We start from the raw sequence: 12,812 nt of genomic DNA, 5'->3' as shown, positions 1-12,812 counted from the left end.
ATGTGTGTGTGTGTGTGTTTTTTTTTGTACTCTTGATGTTTTAGAGATTCACCCCTTCACCGTTGAGTCCTTTTTTTCTGCATCCTGGCTGATTTGTAGATTGTATGCACAAAAAAATTCTGTGTTTTCATATTTTTGACAATTTCCCATTCATTTCCTATGGGGGTAATTTTTGACCAAAGAGCAGAAGTGTGACGTGCTTGGATCATGACCCCAATATTTTTTGTGTGTTCACATACCTAATACCATAAAAGTCACCAAGTTTCGGAAAATTCCGATGAAGCTGTGATTTTTAAAAATTCAAAACAGATTTTTGTAGTCTGAATTTATTAGTGTGTATGTGTATAAAAGTGTGTTTGTGTGTGTGTGTGTGTGTGTGTGGATGTGTCTGTTTTGCACTCTTGATGTTTTATAGATTAACCCCTTCACTGTTGTGTGCTTTTTTTCTGGATCGTGGCTGATTTGTAGATTGTACGCACAAAAAAACTCTGCATTTTCACATTTTTGCCAATTTCCCATTCATTTCCTATGGCGGGTCCATTTGGACCCGAAGGTCCTGAGTGTGACTATTTTTTTTACAACCACTTAGACTATTCAAATCCTGTCCCCAATTTTTTGGGGTGTTCATATACCAAGTACCAACAAAGTCACCAAATCTCGGACCATTCCAATGAAGCTATGATTTTTAACATTTTTTTATTTAAACGCTTTTTTATTTAAACGCTTTTTTATTTAAATCCAAATGGACCCGAAGGACCCCAGAGGGTTAAGCAACAGCAGTAGCAACTGAAATGAACACGGTTGCCCCATATTAGTCATAACTTCCAAAATATTACAAAACCTTTTTAACAGTTTTAACCTTGATGGCATGCTTCAAAGGTATTTCTGAAGCTTGGAAATCATTTCGGCGCCTCAGAGACCCAAGGTAACATAAAACAAACGCATTGCATTCTCTCACATGCTGACGTTTTCTGATTGGTGTAGAGATAAACTTCTGCCAGTTGTTTATTTCTTATTTTATTGTATTTTTATTTATTTATTATTATTTCCAAAAGCACAACTGAACATTTTATTTTGGATATCTCGTGTCGTATTTATGAGAGGTGCATCCAACAAAGGGTAACGTCAAATGGGCTTTGACTTAAGGTCAGATAAACATTTTGCAAAAGAAGTCAACGAGAAAAATAAGATTTACATCATTGTAAATCTCAACAGAACACAGGAGTTAACACCCAGCACTTTAAATAAAAAAAAAGTATTTAAATGAAAATCATTTTTATTGTAAGTTTTTCAACATTAATTATATACATAGTCTCTGATAGTAAATTATTTACATTTCAAGAGCAATTTGACCTTTTAGGCTATACACAAATGGTGGTCCGACTTACATAGTTTTAAACAAGTAAACAATCTTTCATCACTACATTGCTAGGCTATGCATATACACATAAGAATACACAAAATAACAGACATTGGCAAGTGTGCATGGAAAATATTTACCAAGTTATGTTTCATTTGTGCATATATTTAACAACATACACTATTTGTATATCTACTGCTTTTTTATTACTCCAGTGTCTTTTTTGTTAGAAGGCAACGTTTTTAAACTCAAGTTAAATTCTAAAAGGAAAATTAAAAATATAATTTGCATTACTGTGCAGTGTGCACTCATGCAAGGCACTGAAATGTTTGCATCACTGTCTCAGTCGCCTGAATAGGCCAAGGATGGATATCTGTAACTACATCTTAAAAGTGGAGAGTGTATAAATGTAAGGATCACCCAGAATAACACCAATCAGCCAGTGTCACACACCATGCTCTGCAGTATTCTTATTGGGTACTTTCAGTGCATCTTCAACTTCTTTGCCAGGTTCCTCCTGCAGTTTGGCTCTTTTGGATTCCTCTTTTGCCTCTCTATGCAGCAGCCTGTAGTTGATGCCCATTCCGATGAACAGAAACAAACTGCCAACCAGCAGGATAACTCCACAGGCCATGTAAGTATACTTGTAGTCATGGTAGATGTCGTTGAACTTCCCTGTGAGTGTAGACAATTGTCATATTAAAAAAAAGGTCAGTGATCCAAGTGGGATCCATCAACCCATTATTAACAAAATGTGATAAAAGTGATTCAAATTTAGGTAATACTTTCAGGAACACCAGGATTTCAGGTTAATATTAACCTGAATGTATTAGGGAAATTTTTTTTCTTAGGTAATTTCTTAGTAAAAAACAAAACAAAAACATTTTAACTACCCTTTGCCTTCGCTGGTTCATTTTAAAGCGTATCTATTATGCCATTTTAAAGGTTCATAATTTTGTTTTGTTTAAGGTTGTACATGCATTTACGGTAAAAAAAAAAAAAAAAAGCACTTTAGTTTTCTCATAATATACAGTGTCTGAAATGGTTCGATCAAGGATTCGGTCTCTCTAAACCCCACCTTTTTGAAATCCTACTCTGCTCTGATTGGTCAGATGTTGGAAACGAAACACACATCACCATATCTGAATTTCAGTTCCAGAGGCTTCCCCAGCACTTGATACACAGTCATATGAAATTAAATGATGGCGCCGTTGTTCACGGGCAGCCAATGAAGATCATAGGCAGGCATTGTGCAAATTTGTTACAAACCTACATAGATTCAAGCATGGAAGCTGGAATTACTGAAGATTTGTTTCAGAATCGGATTTAGTTCAGAATCAGTTCTTTCTTGTGGGAGACAACAACTCCATTTGTCATTCACTTCGATGTTTTAAAACTTTGCAGACCTTTTACATTCACAAACAGCTATATTACACACTACATGAAAGGTATTATCCAAAAAAAGCATAAAAGGGGCACTTTAAATGCTTCTGCTGTGTGACATTAATTTGTATAAGTACAAATACAATATGTAGTCTCTCAATTAATAATGAGGTCATAAAACATGCATGTACGATAAAGTAAACCATTTGATTTGCCTGAGTATGAGACGTAAACACACTCCATACTCACCTAGTAAAGGAGGCCCCAGTAACACTGGCCCACATTCCATAATCGTCACCAGTCCTACAGCACTGGAGAAACGTTGAGCCCCTACGAGATCCATGAGAGTCTCAAACAGCACTGAGCTCAGCCAGCCATAGGCAAACCCAAAGAAGATAGAGTAAATCACAAACCCTAAGTAGTCTGTGGACAGAGGAGCAAGCAGGTGGCACACACCATTAAGGAAAATAGCTGCGGCGAAGAAGTACTGCACTCTTGGTCTCACCCATTTCATGTTGGCGACCATTCCCATTGAAGGCCGTGCAACCATATCTACAATGGCCAGGACAGAGAGCAGAAAAGCTGCCTTCTCCTTGGGAATTTCTTTACTCTTGGCGTAATTACTGAGGTACACAAGAGGAGTGAAGAGGCCGAAGAACATGACCACATTACCCAATAGGTAAAGCAAGAAGCCACGATGCTTGAAGAGTGTCAGATCGATAAAGCCATTGATGATCTCTATCATGGTCTTTTGCTCTCTAGCTCTGTTGTTATTGTTAGCAGCCTTAACAGCAGGTTGGGGTTTTGGCCCAATGGGCCTCATCAGTGATCCAGCTACACAACAATTGAGCAAAAGTCCACCCAGAATCAAGAAACTCCCTCTCCAGCCGAAATGTTCAAAGAACCAAGTGTTTAAAGGAGCCAGAGTAGACAAGAAGACTGGGCTACCGGCCATAGCGATACCATTAGCTATCGGGCGTCTTTTGTAGAAATATTTTCCGATCATTGTGAGAGCTGGGTTGAGATTGAATGCCAGTCCCAGACCTGGAAAACATCATAACAAACAGTTAAAAAAAGAAAACGGGTCCCCAGGGTGATATTAAAATGTGTCACAAGAGTGTAGCATCAACAGGAGTGCTATTACTACAAATTGCATGGGATAAGTGCAACGATTTATGTTTAAAAGGTCCCACTTTATATTAGGTGTCTTTAACTAATATTTCAGTCCTACATTTAAATTAATAATTTGATACAATACACTTATTGTGTACATACATGTTTTTACATTGTACTTGTAGTTAAAAAAATACCTGCATATAATTACAGCTGCCTAACCTCACCACCAAACAAATATGAATACAATATGTACATTTTACTTATTTTTTGATGTAACTATAGTAGTTAAGGACACCTAATATAACGTTTGACCATTTAAAAAAAAAAAAAAAAAAAAATTATTTTATTTTATTTATACCTCCTAAAACACCGACACAGAAGTACAAGCCCTCAATAGTATTGCAGAAAGAGGCAGCGACGAGCCCTGCTCCAGAGAGACAGCCTCCTAAAATCATAACGATCCGACTTCCATACTTATTGACCAGGATACTGCTGACAGGACCTAGGGACAAAAATTGGAAATACAAGCTGTCAGATTCTGCACACGCACGCACACAAAAAGAAATAAAATAAAAATAAAAATAAAAACAAAAACATTATTGCACATAAAAAAAGAAAAATTATATATACTGTATATATATATTGAGAGAGAGAGAGATTTTATTTCCTATTTTAAGACAATTTTAAATGTTATTTCTGAAAATGATCTTCAAAGTCAGTAAGATTATAATTTAAATATAATCTTTAAATGTATTCTAATACAGTATAACATTTTAAAATACAATGAACTAAACAATGAATGATATAATACGCCACTGCAATATTTGTGTGAACATTTTTTTTACAATAATTTTTAGATTAAATGATGCCTGTTTTGAAGTAAAGCTTTATCAAAAGTTAGTGTACTTGGTTACCAAGAAGACAACAGGGCTGTTGAAACGTATGCTTGAGAATAAGTATAAGATATGTGGTAAAGAAAAATCAAGCTACAAACTAAAAAAGAACAATGGATCAAGAAACAGCCAATTCCAAGTTATCAGGAAACTCAACAAGAGAGGGAGAAAATGTAACCCAGGATTTGATTTTATCCATTGGGATTTGATGGGATTAAAAAAAAAAAAAAAAAAGATGGCTTGGCCTATCAAAGGAATGATGTTTTAGAATATAGGAGCAAGTTATTACATTATGATGAAATGCATAAAAATCTTTTATGCACAGATTAACTGTTCACAATAACATCAGCAATGTATACTCAAAATTAAAAAGGATAAATAAATAGATTTCATGGTGAAAGTTGATAGTCTCTGTTCAGACCACTAGAGGGCATTGCAGCTCTGTGGGGAAGAACAATAGAATTTGACATTGCATATTACCGCAGTAATCATCAAACTGCAGATTTTGCTGTTTCTCACCATCATCCAGCTAACTGAGGAAAAGATGTTACCTGTGAAATGCAGTGGCTGGAAGACATGCTCTACTAAATCATAATTCAGATATGTTTCACTCCAGTGGCAAACTTTAGCCCTATAACAAACCAAACTAAAGTGCTCTGATATACTCCCCTGCAGTAGCAAACACAGTGATTACAAAAATATTAGCAGTTACGTGAGTGTTTTAAGCACTTCATGTACAGAGTCCAAATCCTATCATGAATGTTGGAAGGAAGCCTGTTAATCATGTAAAAACCGGGGAGCGATGGCGAGCGCCTGCACGTCTTCAGCCTCCCAGTACAATAGACTGCCTTGTTCCCTCTCTAATCCACCTCATACAGTGGAGGAGCGAGTCACTGTGTGCGGACATGTACGAAAGAAAACATGTACACATTCATAAATACGGAAATTCATTAGTGTCAGGTTACATCCCTGGTTTACCCCACAACAACTAGTAATACCAGTACTTTAACCAGATTTGAACATTCATGCTCTATAAGAAATATGAGAGAAGTAGGCTATATACATGTAGGGCTGCACGATTTTGGGGGGAAAATGTAATGCAATTGCAATTTGAATAAAAAATGCAATGTTTGTTGTGCTTGTACGTAGGGCTGTATAATTTGGCCAAAATGTGAAAACCAGGGAGTGATGGCAAGTGCTAATCCAAATGTGTTGTGATACTCCCCTGCAGTAGCAAACACAGTGATCCCAAAGGTATTAGTAGCTACGTGCATGTGTTAAGTCTTCCATGTACAGAAGCCAAATCCTATCATGAATGTAGGAAGGAAGACTCCTAACTATGTGAAAACCGGGGAGTGATTGTTAAAGCCTGCACGTCTTCAGCCTTCCAGTACAATAGACTGACTTGCTTTTTCTGATAAAATTGCGACAGCAATTTAAATAAAAAATTCTGTTTGCTGTGCTTGTTCGTAGGGCTGTATAATTTGGCCAAAAAGTTGTGATTATATATCATATGGTTATAATAATAATAATTAAAAAAAATTAAACGTTATACCATCAAACCTGAATTTTGACAGGTAACCCCAGGGAGCCCTTATAGCTTCTCTTTAGTTGATAAGCGCTTCTCATTACTAGTATGGAAAGATGGCTGGCACATATTGCTTCCAAAAGGCACGTTATAAGCAACCCAAACTCACAGCAGATGCAGAGATCGAGTTTGTGTGGAACAGCATGTACTGCAAACCAAGCAACTCTGAAATGCAGCAAGCACTGGCAGATAATGAGCTGCTCGTGTGTAAAAGAACACAGTGCTACGCTTCACTCTGAAACACGCATCGCATATATTTGTTTCCAAATTGCAGCCTTTTGAGATTTGATAATAATTGCACTAAGCCATACCATGATCATCATTAATTGTGCAGTCCTAGATAAATGTGAATGAACACTCCTCACAAATGAGCTTGAATACTTGCAAAAGACCAGCACAATACAGCAACATTGTTTCAAGCAAAGCAATGGTGTGAGTCTAGGGCAGGGCTATCTATTTGACCAACCAATGGCAGACTGAGTCTTCAGGAAACCTGTATGAAAACAGTTATTATTTTGTGAAACGGCACAGTTTAGGATGAACTATGTCAGGGTAATTTGTAGCATTACTACATTCTGTGCACTTTCTTTTGTGCAGATTTGGTATTAAAACCGCAGCACATCAAATGAATTTATATTAACATGACTTGTGATTTTAAATTAGAATAATCACTGACTAAGCCCTTGGGTGACATTAAAATAAAAACCCACTCCTGACATATCAGATCAGTCTGCATTCATGTAAATATCCTCATATCTGAACCTCTCTATCGCTCCAGGAGAACTACCTCTGGGCTGCCTGGGTCATGACAACAAGCTTAAATGCACTAGAGGTCTATGTAGGAAGATGTCTTGGCCTAGAATGCCAAAACAACATCCTTGGAAAAGAAACAAACACCTTCTGACAGTATTTAGCTTAGAGGGCATTCAGACTTCTTTGCAAACGGTGGGTGAGACAGTGGATGAATTCATAAAGAGGCAGAGGGGGCATCAGAAAACAGATAGAAAGGGTAATGACAGACAAAAAGGGGACCACAACACATGTCAGTCATGGACAGCATAAAACTAGATGCTAAAACAATGCCATTCTGATTTATTTGCGAGCATGTGAACTATTAGGAATATGGAATATTGCTACACAGACTTCTGATGTGCATAACTCAGCATAAAATATTCACACAGTTATGTCTTGCCTGCAAATATGTTAGTACAAACCATAGCACCACATGTTGCGATTCTGTACATCATTGTGTTCAGAACAAAACGCTTGGATTTTTTCATGAGTGCTTGTTCTTTGATCATCTGGGTCATGTGCTCTGTATTGTCCCCAGTTGGGAATTAGCTCACTTGGGCCAGAAGGGGCAGCGTAGGAGTATGAGGTCAAATGTAAAGTCATGTGCTTCCCCATGCATGGCCATAATGTCAACCCCACTGACATGAACTGAAAGGTCTGTGTTTCAAAAACACATCCAGATTCTTTGTCAAGACAAATGTGAGGGCAAAAGTATGTGGGACAATGACATATACAGATTGAAAAAAAAAGAAAAAAAAAGGAAAATTCTTTTCAAAGAAAGGAAAATCCCATTGTACAATCAGAACTAACAATAATAATAATACAAAAATGATGATGATCTCCGCCTGCGATGATCTGAATTATTATCATTATTATTATTAGTCTACTTTTATTATTAAATTAATATTACAATTTATTTGCCCCGCATTCATTTCATAGTGCATCACCGCATAACTGAGGCTCTGCGATGATAAGATGCTAGATTAGCTTACTCCTTATCAAAAACAACTTTTAGGTTTGAGACTTCTTCACCAGCATAACTATAGCGCAAAGTTTGCATATTGCTTGTGTGATATTCACTAGTTCGCCTTCGTTATTTAAAACGGAAATATTTCCAATATTGTGACATTTCTCTTTATCAACAACTGCTTGCAAAATGATGCTTTACATTACTTCACTGTATGCTTGCACTGAATGGAAAAAAAGAGTATTAACATTCTTCAAAACATCTTGACATCTTGTTTGTGTTCCACAGAGAACAGAGAGTTGCACAGGATTGGAACGACACGAGGATAAGAAAAAAAGAAAGAAAAATAGTATTTATTTTTGCCTCTTTTAAAGGATGTGTGAAAACATGCACGCAAGCCATACTGATAGTATAATTGGCTTTTGCAATAAAACTTTGACTTATAACTAAAACGTAGCACCATACTGTCAGAAACATTCAAACCTTTTTTTCATATTATCTGTAATGGTTGATATTTTTTAAACTAATTTTTGATCTGCTCAGTAGCGTGAGAAGGAGAAGGTGCAATTTAGTCTGCCTATGTGAGTGTGCTGACATCATTTGGTGGTGCTCCACTTCCTGAGACAAGTTTGCTATTGACGCTAGTCATCACAAGTCTGTGTGACTCCTGAGTTAGGCGTCTCATCTCCTCATCTCTCTCCAAGGAAAACATCTGACACTTGCAGAATAAAGAGCTGACTGAGAAGAAAGACTCCAGAGGGAGATAGAGTTGCCCATTCAGAGCTCAATCTCTCAGCAAAGAAGCCGGTGGCTGATGTCTAAGCCTTGTCTAGCATGCCTCTCGTTTCTACATTCAAATGAATAAGGGTCTTTCACTCACACAATATCCATTGATAAACTGTGCCTTCATTACCTGTGCCATTACCTCACCACTGGCTTGAATGGACAACAAAACAGCATTATTTAAAAGTGACTCATGGACGAAATTACTGTATTAAGCAACTCGGATTTAAATCAGTGCACACATCTAGTACGAAATTAAACCATTATGAATTCACAAACAACTTTTTTATGATATATACAGTGTTTGAGAGTTTTGAGTGGAAGACAAAAGGATAAAGAACAGGAAGACACCGCTTACCTCCTCCATACATGACAGCAAGCATGATGGAAGAGATCCAGGACACTTGACTGCTATTGACATCAAAGATCACTTCAATTTCCTTGAAGAACACAGTGATGGACTTTGGGAAGGCGTAGGAGAAACCAATAGAAATGAAGGCGCCAACCACCACGGCCCAACCCCAGCCCCCCTCAGGAGGGGTGTAGCCCACAGGACCTCCAACAGCAGGTGCCATAGCTCCAGGTGTTTACAAAGCTCTCTCTCTCTCTAAAGAAATAAAGAAAATGATCAGTGAAAAAGAGTTCAAGGTCAAACAATTAGGCCATTAGAAACATGGATTTTGACTGCATATTTGTATTGCATATTTAAATAACTAAAAAAAAAGTTTGGGGTCAGTAAGATTTTTTCCATATTTTTGAAAGAAGCGTCTCAGGCTCATTAAGGCAGCATTTATTTGATCAAAAATACAGTAAAACAGTAATATTGAGAATTATCATTACAATTTAAAATAACTTTTGTTTTCTATTTTAATATGCTTTCAAATGCAATATATTCCTGTGATGGCAAAGCTGAATGTTCTGCATCATTACTCCAGTCTTCAGTGTCACATGATCCTTCAAATATCATTCTAATATGCTGATTTGAGGCTCAACAAACATTTCTTATTACTATCAATGCTGAAAACAGTTGCGCTGCTTAATATTTTTGTGGAAACAATGATACATTTGCTGAATATATGTTGAATACAAATGCTGAGAAAAACAACAACAACAAAAAAACTACTGACTCCAAACTTTTGAACAATATACATTCAACTGCATACATAAAAAAATCCTATAATTAAAATATGAATAGTGTTTTTAGTGTATTGCTATGGGTTTTCTGGTCTCCATATCACTCAGATCGCTCATTCAATGTAATTATATAGGATTTTCTCGTCCATTTATCTAGAAGGCGAGAAACATGAGTCTAAAGTCAGAAAAGCTCCTCAACCGCATCATTTGAGGCATCATTCATGTTTGAGGCACAAGCGCTGTGGTATGAGTTACGTGCTGAAGTTAAACACCTTAGGTTGGGTGTTCAAATCCCTAACACTGAGTATGAGTAATAGTAATAGTGACGCTATTGCACCTCTAATACTTCGATTCATGGGCAGGAAATACAACATTTTCTGCACAACTAGTCCTCTAAAGGTAAACCTAAAACTTCAAAGCATCACACATCAATAAACATGAATCACACCTAAAAGCTTCACGAAATCATTGTGCATACATGTGGCAGAAAACCGTTCAAAGGAAGCGTAGATGGTACATAAAGACTAGTGGTGACTTTACATATTAAAGCCTCACAGCCGACCTGAGTGCAACCAGTATTTGTAAAGCCACAGCAGGAGGCTTTTAAAGTGAACATTCCCTCCAAAATGGAAATGTGACTTACATTATTTAAGGAGGATCAGAGGTTTATGTCAGAGAGAGGCATCGTATACCAATATTAGGATGTTTCCCCCATTGGAATTTAAGCCTCTACATGTGCTCTTGGATTTGTTTTGCTAGCCCAGACAACATGATCTTGAGGCATCAGGGCACCCTGCCATTAGCTGCTACTAGATAGTTTTTTTAATAATGACTTTCTCATTAAAACAACAATGTGCAGTCATTATCACAAAACAAACCCAGACAAGACAATTGGGACCCCAATGCAAAGTGGGTCTTGCATCACCCTGAAGAGGTTTATTTTGTGATGATGACTGGCTGGCTGTACGTTCTCCTCCATATTACATGGCTACTTACCAAACAAATGAACATGAAATTATACTACCTTTCAAGTATAGGATCGGTAAGATTTTTGTAATGTTTTTGAAAGTCTTAGGCCCTGTTTACACCTGGTATTAAGATGCGTTTTGGTCAATCTGTCACTTCTGTCCTCTTTCAACCACTTCTGTCCTGATTTCTTTGAGGGGAGTGTCTATGTATGTTGTATGTAAATGTATATGTTTTTTCCCCCCAGATCTTTTGATCTAATGGACAAAATAAACTCGTACAATTTACATATGAACGCACCCGGAGACAACTGAAAAACACAGACAGCAGCAGCTTTTGTTTCTGCCCTGACAGGAGCAAGACCACGTCGAATGCTGTGAGTGCGTTAGAAGTCAGGAATGGTGAGAGGGCATTGCTTGGTACCTTTTCATCTTCAAACCAAACTTGAGTCAACAGCCGACAAAGTTTAAATCCTGTCTGGCTAGCGTGCTTCCCATTATGTTTACACATTAGGTCAGTAGGCGGAGAGTAGGCGTCTTTTGTGGCTGTTCGAACGCATTTGACCACATGAGCATTTACACTACGAAAGCGTTTCTGACTTCCTCAAAACGTTTTAGACCCCGTTTACACCTGTATTTAGCGTCGTCCACTTGTGATCAGATCGACCAAAATGCATCTTAGTACCAGGTGTAAACATGTTTTATTTGACAAAAAAATGCAGTAAAAACAGTAATATTGTGAAATATTGTTACGAATTAAACAGTTTTGTATTGTGATATATTTCAAAATATAGTTTATTACATATACAAATATATTTGCCTGCAGAATGACTGACCAATCAGAATCTAGTATTCCAGAGTGGCGTATAGTCATTTTTAAGGTGTGTCAAACAGTCTCAAATGTGGCAGAATTATCTGAATTCATACAAGCACTCTTAACATCTCATCATTTATACAATTTTGTATTAAATTCTTACAAGATGTATTTGGATTTAGCCATTATTACATCACTGGGCTGTTCACTTTGAATTTGGACCATCTGACAGTTTGATCATGTTGGCAGAGCATATTGCTCCTTTCAGCTGAAGTGCTGTATGGTTTAAAAAGAAGTGAGAATGAAATGAATCACTTTACAGGTAAAACGGGTCCTTGACACACCGTCAGGCTATAGACATTTTAGCGCATTCAAGCTTAGAATCACACATTCCACACAAAAGTGCTCCTACCTTTCTGGCACAGTCTATAAATTCTCTGCATAAAATAGTCCAAAGTACTCTTCTATTCCACTGTGACGGCAAGCAGCATTTTAAGGGACCACACTGGGTCAAGGCAAGTCTCTAGTTTCTGTGAATAATCCAGAGGAAAAACACGGTGGTTGAAAATGAACTGCTGAAAGTTCTACAGGCCTATGATGTGGTCAGCCTTGTGAAACTGTGTCTAACTGCGTTCAAACCAGCTCTTATTGGCCCCAATGTCTACAGAAAACTCAAAATAGATTTCTATTGGCTCCTTGATGTCTGCCACCATGCCCACTTGTGTCCCTGATCTCCTCCTCCTTGTTCGTTGTTTAGAGCCATTTAGGACTCTGTTGAGGTCTCCTTTGGAGGATACAGATTTCAATATGGAGTCACTGAGATAGCATGTTGTTTGATGATCGTGTCAATGAACCCAATGTCAACAAACACCCATAATAGGCCACACTATTATACTTCCTGCATGTATAATTAGGTCTGATTCATGTTTCTTATTGTCAGTCATTGTGTTTTGTTCCATGACCCGATAGAAGGATAAGGATGAGCATTTGTAGCTGCGCATGATACGTGACGCACAA

General features: G+C 37.4%; 1 protein-coding gene across 1 annotated transcript; it reads right to left on the bottom strand.

Annotated features, from left to right (window-relative positions):
* Positions 1 to 1,262: 1,262 nt before the first annotated feature.
* On the bottom strand, positions 1,263 to 12,414 carry slc16a1a (solute carrier family 16 member 1a). Its single transcript, XM_084426404.1, has 5 exons — positions 12,208 to 12,414; positions 9,241 to 9,489; positions 4,218 to 4,361; positions 2,993 to 3,787; positions 1,263 to 2,035 (listed from the first exon to the last, which is right to left on the bottom strand). The coding sequence occupies exons 2-5, from the start codon at positions 9,455 to 9,457 to the stop codon at positions 1,806 to 1,808; spliced, it is 1,386 nt and encodes a 461-aa protein (XP_084282530.1). The 5' UTR covers positions 9,458 to 9,489; positions 12,208 to 12,414; the 3' UTR covers positions 1,263 to 1,805.
* Positions 12,415 to 12,812: the final 398 nt, after the last annotated feature.

Source organism: Rutilus rutilus (assembly GCF_951802725.1).
Source record: "Rutilus rutilus genome assembly, chromosome: 12".
Taxonomy (NCBI): domain Eukaryota; kingdom Metazoa; phylum Chordata; class Actinopteri; order Cypriniformes; family Leuciscidae; genus Rutilus; species Rutilus rutilus.
Note: the sequence above shows the minus strand (reverse complement) of the source record. Positions and strands in the feature narration are given on the sequence as shown.

Bases quoted from the DNA above. Each gene is read 5' to 3' on its own strand.
- slc16a1a (XM_084426404.1), bottom strand. From the start codon at position 9,457: ATGGCACCTGCTGTTGGAGGTCCTGTGGGCTACACCCCTCCTGAGGGG. The intron at 3,788-4,217 runs GTATAAATAAAA...GATGTTTTCCAG, and splicing joins CTGTGTCGGTGTTTTAGGAG to GTCTGGGACTGGCATTCAAT. The intron at 2,036-2,992 runs GTGAGTATGGAG...CTACACTCACAG, and splicing joins ACTGGGGCCTCCTTTACTAG to GGAAGTTCAACGACATCTAC.